Source organism: Diplotaxodon limnothrissa, linkage group LG9 (assembly GCF_057381915.1).
Source record: "Diplotaxodon limnothrissa isolate DT_005_m linkage group LG9, D_limnothrissa_male_GT1.1, whole genome shotgun sequence".
Classification (NCBI taxonomy): domain Eukaryota; kingdom Metazoa; phylum Chordata; class Actinopteri; order Cichliformes; family Cichlidae; genus Diplotaxodon; species Diplotaxodon limnothrissa.
The window spans coordinates 22918672-22941383 of record NC_140604.1 but is presented as its reverse complement, the minus strand read 5'-3'; the positions used below and the strand labels follow the sequence as shown (position 1 = coordinate 22941383).

General features: G+C 40.0%; 1 protein-coding gene across 3 annotated transcripts in view; it reads right to left on the bottom strand.

Moving 5' to 3' along the window:
* esyt2b (extended synaptotagmin-like protein 2b) overlaps positions 1–22712 on the bottom strand; it is a 38835-nt gene that overhangs the window by 12221 nt on the left and 3902 nt on the right. For all 3 annotated transcript variants that reach the window (XM_085362870.1, XM_085362868.1, XM_085362869.1), the window contains exons 2-13: positions 18323–18364; positions 17676–17810; positions 17368–17444; positions 16907–16979; positions 14532–14621; positions 9375–9430; positions 4603–4723; positions 3101–3277; positions 2811–2893; positions 2396–2444; positions 1323–1412; positions 1129–1224 (exon numbers count right to left, since the gene is read on the bottom strand). In XM_085362870.1, the coding sequence (XP_085218996.1) occupies positions 1129–1224; positions 1323–1412; positions 2396–2444; positions 2811–2893; positions 3101–3277; positions 4603–4723; positions 9375–9430; positions 14532–14621; positions 16907–16979; positions 17368–17444; positions 17676–17810; positions 18323–18364 (1089 nt within the window). The remainder of the gene's footprint in view (positions 1–1128; positions 1225–1322; positions 1413–2395; positions 2445–2810; positions 2894–3100; positions 3278–4602; positions 4724–9374; positions 9431–14531; positions 14622–16906; positions 16980–17367; positions 17445–17675; positions 17811–18322; positions 18365–22712) is intronic.

The following is a 22712-nucleotide window of genomic DNA, read 5'->3' as shown; positions in this document are numbered from 1 at the left end:
CCTTGAGCTTTACCGACACTTTATTAGGTATACCTTGTGAGTACCAAGTTAGACCTCATTTTGGCTTCAGGAAAGCGTTAATTGATGGAAACAGTCCTCTGATTTTTGGTAAATACTGACATGATATTATCACACAGTCGCTGAAGACCGGCTGACTGAACACCGATCATGGAAATCTTCTGTTCCACTACACAAAAAAAGCTGCTCTATTGGACTGATATCTGGTGACTGTGGAGACCATTTGAGTATAGTTAACTCATTGTCATTTTCAAGGAACCAGTTTGAGATGATCTGAGCTTTGTGACATGGTGTGTTATCATCTAGGAAGCAGCCATCTGAAGATGGGTACGCTATGGTCATAAAGAGATGGACATAGTCAGCAACAATACTCAGGTAGGCTGTGGAGTTTAAATGATGCTCACTTGGTACTAAGGAACCCAAAGTGTGTCAAGAAAATCTTGGTTTCCTTTTTTTTAGGTCACAGGAGTGGCACTCAGTGCATTCAGAGATGCTGTTCTGAACACCTTGGTTGTAACAAGTGGTTATTTGAGTTATTATTACCTTCCTACCAGTTTTAAGCAGTCTGGTCATTCTCATCTGACCTTTGGCATCAACTAGGGATTTTCACCCAGAGAACTGCAGCTCACTGGATATTTTCTCTTTTTCAGACCATTCTCTGCAAACCCAGGAGACGGCTGTGTGGGAAAATCCCAGTAAATCAGCACATTCTGAAATACTCAGACAACCCTGCCTAGCATCTTTCTTCCCCATTCTGATGCTCAGTTTGAATTTGACAAGGTCAACTTGACCATGTGCACTTGCCTATATACACTGACCTGCTGCCATGTGATTGGCTGATATAAATGAGTTAAACAAGTGTACCCAATAAAGTGTCTGGTAAGTATATAATGTCCTGGAAAAAATATGAAAATGCTTTTTGTAGTAGACTAATGCAATCACTTCAGTCACAAATAAAAAAAAAACTATAGTAAAAGTATGTGAATCTTTACTACACAGACCACTAATCTTTACTGTTTTGGGTAAAGAACAAGAAGCCTGTGTAAGCCTAAAGCTATATTTTTGCACAAGCTACAGCGTCAAACTAAAGTGAGCATTGCATCATCTTACTGGCAGGTTCTTTGCCGAGTCCAGATAGACCACCAGCAGCGCAGATGACAGTCCGTTGTTGGCAAGGCTTCTGTCTGCACGCACGCTTTGCAGAACCTAAACATGAAGGACAAGTTAGACATGTTTTACAGCTGCAAATGCAGAGAACACGTCCTTGTGTTAAAGCGATGAAGCCTTATTGTTACATGCAGTACCTGGTCCAATTTCTCAGAAGTGGAGAGCAGCGATAGCCACTCCAGTTTCAGGTGGAGTTTCCCAGTAGTTGCTTCTTCAAGATCAAACCACTGCAACAATGTGGCCAAACAAGTACGTCAATATTTCCATTCAGTCGATGACAGGAACAAACCAGGCTTAAAAATCATTTGTAAAGCTTTTAGGAGCTGTGCTAAAACAGAACAATTTGGTGGTTTAGTTTACTGCGAAGATTTAGATGATCAGATCAGTGCCTATCTCAAATCTGCATGGACTCTCAAACACCTTAAATCCAAAGGTAACAAACTCATAATTACCTAATCATTTCTATCATTACTATATATCAGTCAACATATCCAGTGTTATTATAGTTAGCTAAACATAAACTAAAAAGTAAAACTAGAAGTGAAAATAAAACATTTAAGTACTACAATAAAAATAGAAACAGACTCTTGGTAAAAAAGTAACTGAAACACTTTTGTGAACTTTGAAAAGCAACTAATGGAAGTTAAAAAAAATATAGTGGAAGTTTTAATATTTGTTACTTTAGTAAAACTTTATCAGAAATTGCCTGATTAGGCTTTGATGGACGTTTTTACTCATCAGACTCCAGATGTCTACAAGGCTGTGAGTCAACTGCTTTCAAAAGGTTCTGCCTCTGACATATGGCTACCATACCATAGTGATTAAAAAACTAAAAACTAAAACTCAACTTAATAAAAGCTGAAGTAAAACTAACAAAATAAACTCAAACAAGCAAAGTTGCTGTGCTCACCAACTGAAACTAAGCCGGCGTACTCTCCAATAATCCCAGTTTTTACAGGGATTATGTGTCACCAAAGTAACTTCGTTTAAGGCTGGCAGAGGTGAGTTGACATATAAAGTGTTAACGAGTGAACTTTAGAGTTGCTGGTGGGTGTCATTCATGGCTAAAGTCTGGTTAGCTGTTTACCTGTCACATCTTACTCCTTACAAGAAAGCAATATGACTGAGCCTGACGGTTACTTTAAGATGTATAATTTATACGCTTTAAAGTAATTAAACTGATAATATTATTGTGAACAAAGCAGCTTACCATATCAACTTTCTGTTCTTTGTGCAGCTCTGTCATATCAATCATGAGGCTGTAAATAAGGACAAATAATTATGGAAATTGGGACAGCAAACAGTAAAATCGCACCAATTAATCTAAACACAGGGGGTCCAGATATCGATTGACTGCTTTGTGTTAATAGCACTGGGTGTAGCATTACAGCCTTGGGGTAAAAATCAATGAAATTTGCCCTTGGGCCGGTAACTGGGGATAACACTTCTACACTTCCATTATGAGTAAACATAGCTGTATTTATCTTAATTTTGTTGACTATATGTCCCGCAATACATCAAAGATTGCTCTTACCAGTTATCAGCGCTGGTACACCAGAGCTTTGTTTTAAATGAAATAAGTGCAATAACATCTCAGCGGGTTAGGAAATGACAAAGACACTCACCTCCCCAGGAAGTCATCTTGGTCTGGATCCTCATCAAATAGCTCAATCTCAAGATGCTGACCTGAGTGCTCATACACCAGTGCCTGATGAACACAAGAACAAACTGAAGCTCATTCAAACTGGCACAGGAGGTCAATAAATAGATTACCTGTCATGCAAACCAGCAGGAGGTATAAATAAGACAAGTGGAAAACAATGGCACATAACAATGGGAAACAGACTAGCTTTTTCGGTGGCAACAAACGACCGTAAAAGCTCTTCCTGCTCTAAAAGACATCCCCAACTCTCACCTCGTACACTTCGTTCCACTTGGGATTAAGGCTTTCCTTAATTGTCTTGCTCTGAAACAGCTGGTTGCCGATCTGCAGGATACCATAGGGGTCAGACTTGCCTTTGATCAACCCTCCCAGAAATGTATCCTTCCCTTCTAGATCTTGAGCCTCCAGGAAGTGAATCCTTAGGACTCCCTGTGGAGCCATGCAGACACATGTGTTAAAGTCTGAAAAAGCTTATAGAGTTTATAAGACGTGAAGATTTCTGTAATGGGAGGACATTAGTAGTATAAGAGGAAACATGACTCATTACCACAATAAAGTAATAACAAAAATACTAATTCATTTCACAATTCATAATTTAGCAGACTTTATTTAAATGTGTGGTTTGTAAAAAACGCACCACAATAAAACATAACAGCTACTTTAATATTTAAGAAAAAGAAATGCAAATTTATGTAAATTTAATAAGCTAACCTTTACTTACATACACATACATATACCTAGAATGTATTAGCATATATGTATGTGTATATATATATATATATATCCCATGATTACCTGGATAAATAGAGGACTAATCTAGACTTTCTACTGCAGAATAGGGCTTTTATTTTGTTTAATTTTTCCATTGTCAAATGTTTTTCCTTTCTTTAATATTTAATAAAAACATTTGCCTGAAAGAAAGCAGTAAGAATTGCCACTGATATATAAAATCAGACCTGCGTTTATTTTCTTATTTTCTTGCCTAAGTATTGTGCGGCACATTATCTACTTTTAATTTTCCTACTGAGTTTTTAATGGATTAACATATTAAATGTCTTTATTTTAAAATACAAGGCCTTATTAACCTAAAAGTGATGGTGGATATAACAAGGCTACATTGTTATCATGGAAATCATTCCATCACATATGCTTCCTTGCCAGATGAAAGTCTAGTAAATAAAGATGACCATTAAAGTCAAGGAGGTAGGACCTGTTGCTCAAGGCTCCTTGGAAGTAAAATATAAAGAAATGAGGGGTGACTCAGAGTTTATCAAAGTACTGTATATGTGACGCATAGTACTGTATGTTGGCAAAACATCCTGCCGTCTGATATCAGAAAGACAAGTTCTTTGTTATCTTTTCAATGTCTCCTTTTTTTCCAAAGGCTGTAATGAATATATGATGTGTGGTAAGATTTTAGTTGTTTCTTTTTTACTCCTGTTTTGAACCCTTGAAACCTTTTTAAATATAATAAGGATGTGGCCTGCAGTGAAACTTTTTTCATTTTGTTGCCATGGATACAAGTTCCAGGAATACAACCTTTGCTGCATTTTTTATTGTTATGGTTCTTTAGTTTTATTCTGCGTTAGCACTGAGAATTAACTACAAAACCCTGGGAGATATTTTTTACTACTGACGAGCTTTAACGTACTAACCATGAGCTCCTCGTGTGAAACTGTCTGCTTACGAACTATTAAAACACTTAGAAGAGCAGCTCATCCTTATTGGATGTATTGTAACAAGTGCATTTGTACCTTTGGCATTGGAAAGCGCAGCTTGGCCAGCTCCACCGTTCCGACCAGTGGGATAGTGATTCGGTTGGGCAATACCAAATAACTGCAGATAATGTCTTGAATCAGACTGTCAGAGAAGCCACTGTAAATACAAGGGAGGAGGTGGGGATGATGAGAGAGGGGAGAAAAAAAAGAAAATAAACAGAATGAAGCGATAAATTATTTAAAAGACAATAAGGGTGCCCTTGGGTTATAAATGTTCTCTTTTAATCTAAGCATAGTTTAGCATGTTTCTGTTTAACATGCGCGACGACAGCAGGAAAATTGGAGTGAGTTCAAGCATGCTGCTGCTGTTAGCCAACAAACGTCTGAATGTCTGTCTGATCCACTAATGATTCAATGGTGAATGACAACAATGACAGTGAGGTCACAGGATGACATTTCCATCAGACGTTTCCTTTATTCATTTACTTACTGTGGCACAGCTGGAAAATTGCAATCATGGCTAGCAAAAAAAATCAAATTACAATAAAACTTATCGTGCTGGGTTATTGCTCAGCATGTCCCTCGAAGAATGGTTATTATTATTATGGGCCAGATGTCCATATATATTATAATGTGACCATTGTAATCAGGGGCATTTGTAAATTGTCTAAGACATCACCTGGAAGTGGATGTTTTCTGAGGACACCTATAAACACAATCTTTAAAATAGTCTGCAAAGAAAGAAAAGTACAAAAATGTAAGCTGATGAAAAGTGGGTGAATTTTTTTTAAACTAGACATTTGCTAACACACACCTGATGTACTTGTGCTCTGTGCTTTCTAGGTGCCCACCAGTGAATACGTACAGCAGCTGAGTAACAGCCTCTATGTAATTGGTCTTATAAATTTAGGAAACTTGCATCATTGGTGTCTTACTGAATTAGGCCCAAGATATTTTCAGGTCTTCAATGAAATGTTATTGTGTGATAAAATTTCAGTTTTAACAGTAAAACTCTACTTGCTACAGTGATCACTGCATGGAGAAACTACAGTAAACTCCATATTTAGTCAAAGTTTAACCTTTGGTTTTGTCATATAGAAATAACAACACAGAAATGTGTAATCTTTAACAATTAACAGTGTGTGTAATTTTAGACAAACAGAAACATAAAGTCCAAAAACTGCAGTGACAAGCTATCAAACTATAGCTAGCTTGCCACAGCATTATCCGTTTCCTGTTTATTGTAACTTAATATTTAGGTGTACTGCACTAATTAAATTTTATTTAAAGTAAGTTCTACCACTTAAACAAAGTCAATCTTGAAACAATCAAGAAAATAATGTAAAGTTATCACTGGGGATAAATGATAAATTCTAGCTGGTGAAAGCTAGGCTAAGGCTAGCTAAGGCTAAGGCTTAGCTAAGGCTAATTCACCTACTTTTCTCTTGTGTAATTAAAAACTTTAACCTATTGCTCAAACAGCCTAGGTGGTCATACCACATAAATAAGGCATTAGTTAAATGAATTTATAATTAACATAAAGTTATAAAATAAAATAAAAATGGTTTTCTTAACGTACTGAAAAACCACATTTGTATTTAATGCATTTTTAGGCTCTTCATTTTGCTTCTTCTAAAGGCTTTGATGATTATTAATTGCTCTATATTAGCTAGGTTAACTCCTTTCCTTGCTTTTCAAAGGTGCCACACAATTTAATTTCCATGATTATTAGACTCACAACCCCTCTATAACACTCTAACTCCTAACTCCTGTGACAGCACACCTAACCCTAACAAGCATCACCAAACACAGGCTAAAGGCCAAATGATCCATCAACTGAAAACATCGGTCAGCACAAAGCCCAAAATCCATAGCAAACGCTGGGCTCAATTACTTTTTTGTATCAGCCATAGGCTGCACATTGATTAAGCAAAAGATTCAAATACCAAGAAGTAAATTAAACTACTTTCTAAATATCGCACAACTCAGGTTTCAGAAAATTATACATCGTCACGAGCTATTTGCCATTTGAGTAAAAAGAGCACCCAAGTTTGCTGGATTGTCATGTAATTAACAATGCGAAGGTTATGAACAGATTACATTAGAGGACAGTTAAAGCTCATTTATAAATATCTGTAATTCATTATAACCTTGCAGGAATACATGTAATGTGTCAGGAATCTCAGGCTGTCCTGCAAAACCAATAAAGACCTTCAAAGGAAAAAAAAACTCTGGTGTGATACTAAAGCTGCACAGACACCAGATGAAAAAACAAAACATAATTTTAGCTTTCATTCATTTGATCAATCCTCAGCTTCTCTTTAGGTGAAAAACACGCATTGACTTTAGGATTCAGTGGCAGGGTGCTGATCAGAGCTGGAGCTTTTCTCCATCTAAGAGCTGAGGGTGTAAAGGGATTCCTGCCACATCAGCACTATTTCTGCTGCTCCCTCAGCGCAAACACTGGAACACCCCCCTGTCCCTGCCTTTGTGTTTATCTATTCACTTTAGCACTCTCAACACTCAAGACTGCACACTCAACACTTATAATGCTCACATAATGCACACTGGTAATGTGTTTTACCTTCCACTGACTCACATCGACAGCAAATATCCATCACTGCGATGTACAGCAATGCTTCAGCCATGTTAACTTTGTTCTGGCTGATTGCAGAAGCAAATGACCATTAAACAGATTGCCATTAAATTCTACACAAGCATTTGTGATCCCTAAGAAATGAATCCTAACAACTGTAGTGATTCCCTGCCTTTTTCTCTTGCTCAATTAGCTGGCAAAGGATTTCACTGATCCAGTAAACTATTACCACATCTTCTAAAGAGATTAGCACTTTAGACTCTACAAATATTCATGGTCCCCAGAGTAAGACTTTAATGACTTTAATGATCAGTGACTTTCCCTCCACAATGAGGTTGAAATTTGGAGTAATGTGCCAGCAGCTACTGGATAGATCGACACAGTGATTGTCACAGACGTTAACTGCAAATCACTTCACCAGAAGTTTATACTACTCTATACTGTGACAGCAAAACAACTGACTGTGTATTAATGATGGATGGATACTGTGTTTGATTACAACCCACAGTGAAGTCTCAAACTGTCTCGAGTTGTCTTGGTGTTTTGAAAATGGACGATCTGACCGAGAAACCTTTAATTACAACGTTGGCATCGCGAGAGCACCAAATTGAATATTTCCTTTCAAATACAAGTTGAGATATGAGATGAGTTCAGGATCAAAAAATAAGGTCAGAAAACAAAAATAAACAAAGACAATATTACCCACCTTTGAAAAATGAAGCCCTCGTGGAAATGCCTTAGACCTCCATTTTATCTGAACACCACCAGATGCAATACTTGTGGTTACAAAAAGACTTCCAGTCTTATAGAAATCTATGGGTATCACTTTGGGAATCACTGCACTAGCAACCTGTAAACTCTCAGTTATGCCTGCTGTTAATGATATCCCAGGTTATCCTTTTTTCCCCCTCTAACTGGGAGCATAATTTATGAGGCTAGCACTGCGTTGTATTAAATTATACTTGAGGGTACAGATGAAGGGAGCAAAGCTAATCACATTTCCATTAGCCTCAGCTTTGTTTTGTGCTAATACAAAACATTAAGAAGTTGATTATGGTTAATACTGACTCCACTAAACAACAACATGTTATCACAGCTACTAATTAATGACAGTCTTAATATTATTAACAAGGTTTAAAAGAGGCCCACTGGGCAAGTCTTCAAGTGGACGGCTGACGCTGCGTGCGCTGTAGCTGTGATTTGGACCACGAAGACCCAGCTAACCCCTCACCCACATCAACACCCAGACTAACACGCCCACGTCTAGGCACACAAGCTCTGTGGATCCATTTCACCCCCACAGAGAACTCAACAGAAGAGAGTCCACTGAGCTCTGCCTGTGTCAACATGTCTGGCAGCGTCAGGGGGGCGTTCAACAGGCAGCTGTAATCCCAGAAAACTACATTCAATATTCATGCATCTGTCAGCTTCTTTTTCAGCTGTAAAAAAAAAAAAGTACCACTCAAGATGGCAGCGTGTAATTGCGTCGGGCTGTTAGCAGCTCTTAATCAGCTCTCATTTATTTTCTGCTCAGCCCACACAACAACTCGAGGGAAAAAGACACTTAATACAAACAAAACAAAACGGGTGAGGATAAGGAAAACGGCGGTGACAAACACCACTGAGCCGGCCTGTTTTATCCCAGTACGAGCATTAAACTGTTGTGTTAATCCTGTTTTTCGTGATGTGTGTGCAAACAGACATGCTGGATCGTTTCACTTGATCTCATTGTTTGCTTCCAAATGTTTGAAAGAGATATGTTAATCTAAATCAGCTCAGTCTAGCAAAACTCTGCGATAAACTACAGCAGTAACGAGGACAGGAACACCCGAGGCTTCGTGCACGTAAGGAAACCTCATTAGTGGAAAATACTTTCTCTACAGCTGGTGAGATTTAGCTTTCCAGAAACTGAACAATAAGACAATATTGTCTTTAAATATAACAGTGGAGACAGATACTACTGTATGCATAATACTTTTGGTTTCATCAATGCTGAAGATATTAATAAATTAAATGCGAATGAAACTCTGAAAATTAAGCTTTTTTTTTTTTAACATAAAATGTGTTTAAATGAGAAAAACAAAACCCTGAAATTATACAGCAAACATCTAGGCACGTGTTAACTTCACTTAAACTAGAAGTCCTCAAATCCTTTAAAATCTAAGCTTTGTTTCTTGAGGGAAAAGAAAAGTTGAAGTTTGAATTGACTTACTTGAGCCCAGGAATATCCAGTATATTGGAGAGGCCGGTCCAGTTTATGTCCACAAGCTGAAAAGGAAGTAAAAATGAGAGCGTGGCCATGGGTTAGACGGTAAGAATAGAAAGTGTGAATGACTTTAAATGGAGTCAGAACACTTGATGTTATTGTTTCCTGCTCCTCTATTATGCTGCAACACTGCACTGGTTATTTAGGATGGCGTCACACTGCTACTTAAAGTATAAAACAAACATTTCCTGTCATATATTAAAGCTAATTGTTTTTACCTTTTAGTTTTCAATTTGGGGTCCACTGACCTGTAAGTGTTTAAATGCATGCACGGTGTGCACAATTAGTTTATGAGTCACAACGGAAGCACAGAAAGCAGTGATCCTTGAATGGGAATGAATACAAAAGCACCTGCTTCCTGAAAGATTTATTAAAGCAGCAGCATCTGTCTGGGGTCTTGTTAGTTTACAGAATAATGAGGCTGGAAACACTGCACCTTATAGTTTTGTGCACTGTGAAAATCTAGCAGCAGGTCAAATCTTGATGAGGTGCCGCGGTCAAAGTAAATCAAAGAGACCTGAGACGGAGGCATATCCTGCTCCGCTCAGTGGGCTTTGATCAGCTCTTTCCTCCAAGCTCAGGGACTTTTTTTTCTAATGAGCCTTTCCCACCCTACTTTTTTGTCCAACCTGCTCACACTGCAGCAGATGCACGGAGCTCTGCAGGGACGAGGAAAGCACTGCAGGGCTGTAAACCCTCAGACACTGTGCAAACGAGCTGGCCCCAGTGTTTTCTGGCATCTTCAACTCCTCACTGCAGGCATGTCATGTGCCTGCCTGCTTCAAGTCCTCTACCATAATCCCTGTCCCCAAGAAACCTAGGATCACTGGACTAAATGACTACAGACCCGTGGCTCTGACATCTGTGGTCATGAAGTCATTTGAGCGCCTAGTTCTCTCCCATCTCAAGACCCTCACGGCCCCCCTCCTGGACCCCCTGCAGTTTGCATATAGAGCCAACAGGTCTGTAGACGACGCCATCAACATGGCCCTACACTTCATCCTGCAGCATCTGGACTCCCCAGGAACCTACGCAAGGATCCTGTTTGTGGACTTCAGCTCTGCCTTCAACACCATCCTTCCAGACCATCTCCGAGGCAAGCTTTCCCAGATGAATGTGCCTGATCCCATCTGCCGGTGGATCACTGACTTCCTGACGGACAGGAAGCAGCACGTGAGGCTGGGAAAGAATGTCTCAGACTCCCGGACCATCAGCACCGGCTCCCCTCAGGGCTGTGTTCTTTCTCCTCTGCTCTTCTCCCTGTACACCAACTGCTGCACCTCCACCCACCAGTCTGTCAAGCTAATCAAGTTCGCAGATGACACCACCGTCATTGGGCTCATCTCTGATGGGGATGAGTCTGCCTACAGGAGGGAGGTTGAACGTCTGGTGTCTTGGTGCAGCCACAACAACCTGGTGCTGAATGCCCAGAAGACAGTGGAGATTATTGTGGACTTCAGGAAGCACACAGCCCCACTCCCCCCCATCATCCTGACTGACACCCCCATCACCTCTGTGGACTCATTCCGCTTCCTGGGTACCACCATCACCCAGGACCTGAAGTGGGAGCCCACCATCACCTCCGTCATCAAGAAAGCCCAGCAGAGGATGTACTTCCTGAGGCAGCTGAAGAAATTCAACCTGCCAACACGGACGATGATGCAATTCTACACTGCAATCATCGAGTCCATCCTCACCTCCTCCATCACCGTGTGGTACGCTGGAGCCACTATCAGGGACAAACAGAGACTGCAGCGTGTTGTGCGCTCTGCTGAGAAGGTGATTGGCTGCAGACTCCCATCTCTGCAGGACCTGTACACCTCCAGGACTCTGCGGCGTGCAGCCCGGATCTCAGCTGACCCTTCTCACCCTGGACACAGTCTGTTTGACCTGCTCCCCTCAGGCAGGAGGCTCCGGTCCATTCGCACCAGAACCTCTCGCCATAAGAACAGTTTCTTCCCCTCTGCTGTGGGACACATGAACAATAACCACATGACTGTCCCCGCCACTAACACATGACCCTACGCTGTGTCACTGCATCATTTCATGTCTGGCACTGATCACCACCTGCACTCATGTATATATCTTTCTACGTAGCACTCATAATTCTTACTCTCATGTATATATTTCATGTATATCTCATGCACATATCTTTCTTTCTACATAGCACTTTAATTCTTATTGTCTGCACTGAAGCACCGCAGAAATTTCCTAATGTTGTAAACCTCAACATCTGGCAATAAACCCATTCTGATTCTGATTCTGATTCTGATTCTGATTCTAAATGATGTAGGGGATGGTGTGGAAGGACACACCTATCCCTGCATATTGTGTTCAAAGAGTCATCAAGAGACTGTTGATGTATATATGAATAACAAAACTGTTGATAAGGGCACTGTCTTTAATCTAAGTGAAACGATTAAATGATAAAATAATATCTGCTTTGAAAAGCTTCTCAAGTGGGAGTATTTCCTGTTTTCCTCCCCTTCGTACATTATCATTTTAATGCCTTTGGGGTGTAAGACTATTGAAAAGTGAGAAAACTGCACAGAATAAGCCAGTTTTCTTGAGCTGCTCTTACACTCGCAGTGCAACCCTGAACTCTTCTAACACTACCCAGCAGAGCAGTATGCAAAAACGAAAACACAGTAAATAGAAGCATTGTGGATTGGACAAAAAAAAAGATTTTAACCATGTGAGACAATGTAAGACAAGAGCAGGTAACCTCATGTGTCATGTGTTCTGCATGCTCATGCATCATCCAGCTATGGAAGAGGATTAGGGCCACCGAAAAAAAAAGTGGGTACGTCTTTTTTTTCTTCTTTTCCAGAATTCTGAGATTAATCTCCCAATTCTGAGATTAGGTCAGGTCTGAGAAAAAAGTCAGAATTCTGAGGAAAAAGTCATAAATCTTAGGAAAAAGTCAGGATTTTGACTTTAATCTCAGAATTCTGAGAAAAAAGTCAGAATTCTGCTTAAAAAAAAAAGTCAGAATTCTGAGAAAAAATAATTTTGAGAAAAAAAAATTAGAATTCTGACTTTAATCCCAGAATTCTGAGAAAAAATAATTCTGGAAAAAAAAGACTGAATTCTGACTTGAATTTCAGAATATTGAGAAAAAAGTCAGAATTCTGTAAAGGAAGAAAAAAAAAGACATGCCCATTTTTTTCCCAGTGGCCCTAATCCTCTTCCATATCCAACTGGACCTCCTTGCTGAAACCAAATATATATTTTGCAAAGTAAATCTAAAGCAAACCCTCTCCTTATATATGCTACATGTGATAAAAGAGCAACTGCAGACAATGTCAGGACTCGATTTTACAGCTTTTTTAAAAATTTTTTTTATCAGGGTTCGATGGATGGGCTGGGTTTGGTTGCCTGCCCCCTTTTCTCTATTTACAGGTGAAGCTGCTGCTCTGCTCGGGTTTGGCATCACTGCTCGACCCTGAAGACGAGTTGTTCTGATGCAGCTATTCTTCACACACCTCTGGGATTAAGCAGACAGACAATGAGTATATCTGGGTGGATTGGTGGACTGGTGCCACAGTTCCTCACCTGTTCGCCACTGCCTCTATCCTTGCCTAGAATCTCCCTTGGAAACCTGTCTATTCGAACCGTTACTCCTCTCTGGGCTGGGACGTCACCAGCAACGCTCTGTTGCATTTATGTGCTGAGCCCTGCACAGGAAGGACTCTGGCGCTTTGCCTGTGCCACCTCGCAACCTCTGGAAAATCCCCTAAATCTGCTCAGTAAGTCCAATTTAAGTTTAATCATGACACTTTCAAGCTTTCAAAAGTGCTCAATAATAACAGTGTTTGCGATTCAGTCAGGTCATCGTTCATTCATTACATAAAAGTATAAAACTGTCATCTGAGTTGGAGTAGATGAATATCTTCTGCCTCACTGCAGAATGTGGTGCATCTTTTTATTTAGGCTGTGCTGAGTTGCATCAGTGCAATCACACCGTCCAGACATGGCCAAGACCTCTTATGGTCTGGAAATGTGTCTGTTATGTTTGGCACCCAGCCTCAGATCTTGTATAACACAAAGGGGCAAAAGAACATGACTTACTTGAAGTCCAGAGAACACAATGTTAATATGTCAATGTCAATAATTTGCTTTATTAATTCTTTTTCTTTTTCCTCCAGGAACCCAATGTGATGTTGCTGGTGTAGGAGCTGAAAGAAGACTAAAGCACCTAAATGCATGTGCGGATATCTTTGCATGTGGGGAATTTACTGAGTGGAAGCTGCTTCTTCCTTCAGTCTCCAACAGTAATGTCTCCACCTTGAGCTTTAGTTCAGTGCCTGGGGTAAAAAAAAAAAAATATGCCAAAGTAGGTCTGGCTTGATCTGCAGCTATTTAAAGCACCGCTACAGCTCCACTGGGCCCTCGCATTTGATATAAATCGGTCAAACGTTTTTAAGCTGTGCAGCAGTGGCTCTGTCTAGGGGTTGAACCAGGAGAATAATGGAGCCTCAACTGGAAAATAATCGATGCGTAAGCAACTGGAAATGTAAATGCAAATCATGTGAACACTGCTTGCACCGCAAGAGCACAAACAATGTCCGACGGTAAGCACAGTGAAGTAAAAGAGACTGAAATTACGCTGGAAATTAATGCTGCAAATAATAAGAAACACGTCCTACTGTGATCCAGTCGTGACTTTGACTCAAATGACCCTTTTTAGCTTTAATTTATGTCCATTGTATCTGCATTAAAAGGCAAGGGAATAAGTAAAGCACAAAAACAAGATGCTTTATGAGGTGAAATGTTAGGCATAGTAAGAACGGTGAAATACTCAGAGGAGCATTTTAAATATTCAGGACAGCAGGATAATCATGCCAACCTTGGCCAGTGTAGTATTATTATATGTAATAACACAAAGTTGTCATTCTTTCTGAATGTCAATTGAGAGTATAACCCTGAATTAGTAATGTGCTGAACTGTGATGCCATCTTGGCTTTGTGGTTAAACAGCCTCCACTCTATTCATGCTGCATTTCATCAAACTGCAGTGTCATTATAACCTCAGCTGCTCCTCTGTTAAGTTAGTCTGACTGATAAAGTTACTCAGTTCAACATTATTAGCTTATGCACTTACTGGCTTCTTCAAGAAGAACAAAGACAGAGCTCCGACGAGAGGTATATCACCCAGCAACGGCTCCATCACCACTCTCAACACACCGTGGATCTATGGAAACATAAGAGGAACAACACGTTGATATCCACAAACACAAACAGAAAGCTACAGGGAACTCACACCCTGCTGACCCCTGACATTCGTCAGCAGCAGTGCCGCTGGAGCTCTAGCGCATGACAGGTTGGAAACTCTATCGCTGCCTGACTTCACACCTGCCCTGTGTGATCCTCCACCTTCTTCAAAACATATTATGACAATTATGAGGATTATGGTTTAGTGCTTTAGATGTATCATGTGGAACACCACACAGCTGCTCTAATCCTGCAGAATGGGAACAAAGGAGGTTTGAATTCTAGCACCAGTATATTTGTTGTGGAGTTATATTCCTTTTTTGGAGGAATGACAGTCAGAAAATGTTGTCCGAATGGAAAGTGAATTACGCCAGTAAATCCGATACTAATGACTAAAGCCCCTGTGAAACTAAAAACCAATAGTACTCTTGTTTTTGTGTTTGCAGGCAGTTCTTTAGACTTAAATGTATTTCTCTATTTCCTCTCTCGCTCTGTTAACTGTGAGATTGAATCAGCTCCTTAGAACATAAAACTTACACAAAGCCAGAACGGTAAAATCAAGTCCTAGAACGTCAAAGAGAACAGGTAGAAAAAGTTAAGCTTCATTTAGGTGCAATAACTTGTGCAAAGATCACACCAAAAGTAAGTGGTGGTGTATTTCACACAGAGCCGTGGCAGTTTCTTGCTGGACTCTGGAGTATTTATAGCAATATTGACAAAACTGTCCAAAGGAATAATAATGGCTTAAAGGCATGGTGACCTAGGCTGCCAGGAGACTGGCAGGGGAAACAACAAAATATGAACATTTAAAATAATGGACCTGCTAAAAAATACTGCAATTTAATACAACACGTGATTTATTTGCAGGTTTAATGGGCTATTAGTGTAAAGCAGCAGTGGTTAAAAAGTTTAATCCAACCCATCTAAGCTTAATATGAAGCCAAACCCACCTTTGTAATTTTTGTAATATAATCCAGCTCAAATGTTGACTAATGTATTAGTGGATGATTATAGTCTACAGAGATACAGTATGTCTGGGTTTCATAACAGGGCCAGGGACAGACCTGACGGCACTGGGTCTCCAAGGAGGAGCACAGATTGCCTTTTTTCTGCCTGCTGCTACTCGACAGCAATACACAAAGGGGAGAAAGGAGCAGCAAGAATAACAACAACACACAGACACAAAATACTTCAGAGTAATTGGGCTGTGTAGTCAAAGGCAATCTTCCAAAGCAACATAATTAAGGTTTAGCTGTTTTAGTTTGTTTAAAACTTTGTTTAAGAGACACTTTTTAAAAATAAAGGTCCTCGTGACCAAATCAGAACAAACAGTAAAGCTTTTGAAAACACTATTTGTCTGTTCAAAGTCTGAGAATGTCTCCTTTGAATTATGATCTGTGTTTCTCTTGTTGGGATTTGTGATAGCTTCATTTTTTCCCACTGATCTTTCCTTGAGTTTGTTAGTATCTTCTCCACATATGTCTGGTATGCTGATTGTTTCTTATTATGTCTTGTCTTTGTGGTAGCGCCTGCAGTTTTCTGGATTGCTTTATTTACGTTGTTTTGTTACTGGACTTTGATAAGAAACAATCGGCTTCCATTATAAGTCATTTTCCTTTTTTCCAGCACAACACTAGTAGTTCTCAACATCAGAAACCCCTGATAGGTGTTGATATATATATATATAAGAAAAGCAGGATTATTAATCCTGTAATAATAAAAACAAGAGCATGGACATTTACTTGACAGCTGAATGACTGGAAACTGGGGAGAAACTGTGGTAATGGTGGTGACACACAGTAAATTCACCAGCTTTTTTCTTTTGGGAGATATACCTGTCATGGTTCTAGGTTTCTGTATGTTATTTGTATGAGTTTTAGTTTCTATTTCACTTTTATTATTTCTTTGTTGTGCATCTAGTGTCCCCAGTGTTTCCCTTTGTCCTCTCTGCCTTGTCTCTTTGGTTGGGTTATCTGTGTTAATCACAGAGACATGAAAACTTCCTGTTTTGATTTGATAGTATTCTGATTTCCCCTGTTTTCCTTCCTCCTGTCTTACCTGCTGTTTTTCTGATTGTCTTCACCTTCACCAGTCTAGTGAAACTGAACACTTAGACCTGACAAGATCACCTCTTACTTGAGTTAACAGCCTTTTTGTGCATTGCTTCCTGCTGTGTTTCTGTTTCCAGTGTGCAGTCCTTATTTCTTACCAAGGGAAAGTACCTCTATGAGGATATGAAACAAAAAAAAAAAGGGATTTCCTCACCTGGATGCTCTTGATGCCAGCTTTGCAGTAGTAGCGTTTGATGTCTACTTCGATCTCAGTGTTGCCAACAAAGCTGGGTGATAAAAAGCAAAAGTATGTCTTGTAAAAACCCTCTATCAGGGTTCCATCACTTTTTAAGACTTTGATTCAGGCCTTTGAAGTTCCAATCCTTTCCAGGAAATGTGAATTTAATGCTGTTTGCTGTGTATGCTATTCCTACAATGGATTCTCGTGTGCACAAAGCAGAAGATATTAACTTGCACAGACCTAAGTGGAAAGAGGCTATTTACATACTGACCTCTGCATGAAAGCAATGTGAGTTTCTTTAGCTGCATTGAAAACAGATACTCCAGTTGTTCTCGTGTTGTATTTTTAACAAAAGAGCCAAGCAAGTAGTGTCTATAACTATAATGGCAGGAGAGAACGCTAGACGATAAACATTTTTAGACAGGTTGGCTCACCTGATCTGCAGATCCATAATGATCTGTCGCTTATCCACGTTTTCCGTGTAAACCTTGACCCCGTTGATCCTCAGCGGCTGCAACATAACATAAGGAAGCATTACGGCCACTCCGTCACCCCTCCCAACCCCCACGTGGTTAGCACAAGGTCGACCCCTCTGCAGACCCCCGCACGGAAACTATTTGTGCAACGAGAGCATATGTCAGCGACATGCATGCACGTTCGTGTTCTAGCCACGGCGCACCCTCATCAGCTGACCCACGGCACCTGCTGCTAGCAGCTTGTTTTATCACATCGAGATGCTCACTTTGTCTCCCATGTCGAACTTGGTGAAGGAGAAGGTGCTGAGGTGGGCGTTGGACTCCTTCACCGCCGGCTCGATCACATCGTGGAACAGTTTTTCCACAAACTGGCAGATGTAGGGCCACATCTGTTTCACAGTCTAAGGGGATACAGAAAGAGAGAAATCAAAGAGTTTTGGAACAAATCAAAGAAAAATATTCATTATATGATTATTCTAAAAGGATATAAAAATGTATTTGCTCCAGGACTTTAAACATTGAGGGGTACATCCTTTACAGTAAAATATTCAAAGTGTAGTTCTATTTAAGTCTAGTTCTATTTGTCAAACCCATGCACATCAAGCAAAAAGACTAACACATGAATGTTTTAAATCTCCAGCTTGCTCAGTTTAATGTATACTCAGGAGTGACTCCAAATTTACATCCTGGTTGCTATCATGGGATTCGCAAGGGTTAATGCATTTCACAGCATTGCAGGAACGGGCCTGCATGTTAAGTCAGATGTGCTGCAGTGTGGCAACAGACAGCAAGAAGAGGAGAGTTAGCAGATGGCAACAGACATCCCATTTCCCACAGTTTTTACAAGGCATGAAAAACGAGGAGGGCTTCACTCAAGCAGGCAAATTCAAGAGGCAGCTGCTCGATTCGTTACCTTGTTCAGCCACTCCACCCGCTCTACATCTGGAAAGTGGACCTGCAATGGAGAAAACAGAACAGATCATCTCCTGGTTGGTTTCAGAAAGCCTTTTAAAGAAAAGACGGAACATGCTGTTTGTTAATAGAGCATAGGCGCATAGACAGATAGCAGGGTTGCCTAAAACTGTCATCCATCCATCCAACTTTTACCCATGTATGCAGTTTCAGGGTTGCTGTGGACCTTGAGCCAAACCCAGCAATCACAGGGCGAGAGGAACCTTCTTGCTTTGAGACGAAAGCGCATCCAAGTGCATAAAATGACCATAATCATAACTAACATGATGACTGCCCAAAGGCCTAATGACTGGCAGCTGAAGCTGTTTCCAGTTGTTGTCTGTTGATGTGTTTTTACAGTTTTTGGTTTTTTTCTTTTTCCTATATTTAGTTTTTGGATTTAGGAAGTAAAAACCACGCTCAGTGTGTGATCTGTCATTTCTAAACCTATCTCATGTTAAAGATGAGAGTCTTCACCCCATGTGCATTATATAACAGCAGCACGTAATTAAAACTAATCAGCCAAACACTTTCGATTACGATTTGTTAACATTTTTGTGAACCCAAGTAGATGTCAGACTTCCTGACGTTAACCATCTTTAGAGCCATGCTGCTATTTCAGCACAGCTAAATTTACCAGTGTAAAAGATTATGGTCTAGATACTTATTTATTATTAATGTTTGCACTGAAGCTAAGAGTAAAGAGCACCCATCTCCTCCAGTAAAAGCTGTTCAAAATATTTGTATCTAATGGCAATTTAGTGGCTGTGGCTAATGTCATATTTCATTTTAAGACCTTTTAGGCTGTAATATCACATCAAACGAGAAGCAATAGCTTGACTATCAGAAATTTAAAATGTTGTTTTTGTGTTTTCAGGCAGTTTAATTGTTTATAACCTCACTACTAAAAGTTTCCAAAGGAGGAGGAGGAGGATGGAGTAACGTGTTCCTATTCTGATGCATGAGATTTACTATGGTTCGATTTTTGCTTTGCAGTCACTGCTGTAGGTGAAGAAAAAAGATGAAGATGCTCTTCAAAGATCAATTGTTTTGCAATCCATGTTTTCTTCTCTACCTAAAGAATGTTTCCATCATATGCCCTTCCCTTTATCATCATGCAGCCATGCTACATTTCTAAACACACATTTCTAACTAAACTTACACTCACGGATACGCAGCTGAGGATTGAAATAAATCAAACATGACTGATAGTATTTCCATCCTTCTCTAGTCAAACATTTTACATAATTTGTGGTCTGAGTCTGCTCTGCAGTTTAACTAATCTTACTGAATGACAAACGTAAATCACTGACTTAACAGGAGCTAAAGCAGAAACAAAGTCAATACGATGCATAATGGTGTTCAGCACTGCAGACACCAGCATAATAGAAAACAAATGAACCACGTCCTCTTCATCATTTTAATTTAAGGTGTTTATACCCTAACTTCAACAGAAGCCCTAATTAAGGCTCTTGTGGTGATACATACTGATGGCCACTTCATTAGGTTTACCTTTGAAACTGTTTCTTAATGTAAATATTGAATCTAATCTAATCACATTGCAGCGATTTAATGCATTTAGGCATCCAGACATGGTCAAGGTGACCGGCTGTCTGGGTAAAAATGCCTTGTTGATGTCACAGCTCAGAGGAGAATGGCCAGACTGCTTAGAGCAGATGGGAAGGGGCCGCTTGTTACAACCAACGTATGCAGATGAGCATCTCTGAATGCACAAGATACCGAACCTTGGAAGTAGGGCTGCCACGATTAGTCGACTAGTCACGATTACGTCGACTATCAAAATCGTCGATGACCGATTTAATAGTCGACGCGTCGTTTGAAGCTTTGTAAGATCCCAAAAGACGCAGGAATAAATAGCAGGATTTAAGAGTGTAATAACGGACTGAAACAGAAGATGGCAGCACTGCATGTACAAGGATGCCAGCTGCCGTTAAACCCCGAAGAAGAAGAAGCAGCTGTGTCCCAGAAGCGGCAGCTTATTATTCTTTCTGGGTCACAAAATAAACGTTTAGCATATTTTCAGGCGAGAATGTAGCTGTGTAAACCTCAAATATCTGCTCAGTTTATCAAGACACCACATATTTTCAAATAACAGACGTTTTCGGAGACATCTGTTACCCACTAGCTCGATAGCTAGCCGGGGGCAAGGCTCACTAGAGCCGTGAGAACACCGGACTCCCGGCAAATCGTTTTCAAACCCACGGCTGTCTTTTGCTACTCAGGTCAAACATATATAAGTCACTTAGATCAGTAGTCCCCAACCCCTGGGTCTCGGACCGGTACCGGTCCGTGAGTCGTTTGGTACCGGGCCGCGAGAGTTGAGGCTCAGGTGTGAAATGTATGGTTTTCAGGGTTTTTATCGGTTTTCAGCGTTATTTTGTTATCGTTTTTATCGTTTACTCGGTTTTCCTTGGTCTTTTCACGTGTGTTATGAATAAATTTTCTTTTTGTCGGTACCGGTACTAGTTTTATTTTGTTGTACTTATCTGCGACACCTTAAAGGCCGGTCCATGAAAATATTGTCGGGCATAAACCGGTCCGTGGCGCAAAAAAGGTTGGAGACCGCTGACTTACATAACTTAAAAATGTTATTGTTTGGCTTTTTTTCAGTATTTTATTTGTTCCTGAGTAAATCAGTTTGTCTGAGATTAAAGTTATAGTTTTTACACAGCTGAATAAAAGTCAAGCAGACAACTGATTATCAGAAGTGTGAGATGCTGGAGAATATACTCCAGTGTCCTGTTATATCTTAGATAGCAAGGAGTTTATTAAACCGAAACAATCTGCAAATTTCATTAAAATTTAATAAACTATCATCTTGTCTTTATTTTTAGTTAGCAAATACCTTAAACACTTAAAGCTGTAAGCTAATGATAGTCATATAAGAGCAGATGCTGCTGGTGCAATAAGCTGTACGTCCAATGGATGCATGATCTGATTAGTCGACTAATCGCAAAAATAATCGGTGACTAGTCGACTATCAAAATAATCGGTTGTGGCAGCCCTACTTGGAAGCAGCATAGGTGGAACGGCAGATTGACATTATGGATGTGCAGCAGCAGCTCAGTCAGTTTTCAAAGAGGGGTCAGTCATGCTTTCATGAATATTTCCCTACTTCCTGTTTCCCTGGTGCTTCATTAAACTGCAGTTTGTGCCTCGTGTTGGGCTGTCTCTCTATATTTTGCTGTGTTTCGAGTTTTGTGCTTCTTAACATTTATAGTATCGATTGTGTTTCTTATTGCCTTTTATGTTTCAAAATCCCATCTAGGAAAGTACACTACAAACTAGCTCAAGGTATAAATGCTGTGATGCATGGCATGGTTCATATTACATATTTGCACTATAAAGATGTAAAAAATAAAATAAAGATGAAGTGAGGCAACTGGCTGGACCTATGGTGAGACACGATGTGTGAAGAGACAGCATCATTTCTCATGGATTCAGCAAAAGTGCTTATCCGGCGTTTATGTCAGAGTGTGAGAAAAGCAGTGACATGAGCAGGGCGACAGAGAAGAAAATGTCACAGCTATCATAAAAGATTCCAGAAATAATATAATCCTGTGGAGGAGATGCTGGAAAAAACCTCATTAATACCCCTGACACAGTGACCTCATTCACAAATGTAGGTGAGGTAATGATGAGTCACTTCGCAGCAAATGTTTCCTTTTAAGCGCTGAGCAAGAATCAGGGAAACATATCTTAATTATTTCGTGTTATGCCGAAGAGTCGCTGAGCCCTGCCTCTTAAAGACATAATTAACAATTTGCCTGGGTTTTGAATAAAAGATGGTTATTCTCACTGTCTTCAGACTGCTTATCATGGCTCGCTGAGTCCACGTCCTGCAGCTAATAACACAGGAAAATATTAAAGTCTAAACACAATGTCAGCAGCAGAAGCAGCAGAAATGGGGTTTAATTCAGCTGATATTGTATCAGGATTTCAGCCAAGTAATGCCGTCCTCTGGCAGAAGGTGCATGTTAACCCTTTAAAGCCGATCCGATCAGCTGTTCGTAACACTTCCTACCTCCATCAGCGCGAACTATCGCATGTCCGCCATGACCTGCGTGAAACCGGAAGTGACGTCATTTTGCGGAAATGTAGTTTTTTACCTTCAGGGCCTTATGAGCCTATACTGGTGTTTTTAATAGTTATGTTTGACTTTAAGACTTTCTGTATCATTTCTGGGATGCTTAGGACTCAAAGTGCACTGCTGGAAATAGTTTATATTTTTTTTTGCAAATTTGCATCATAATATTTATTTTCGTTTTTCCTGCAGTATATAAAAATTGGTGTATTTCAAAAACAAAACTATAAAGACACTCAAAATAAAT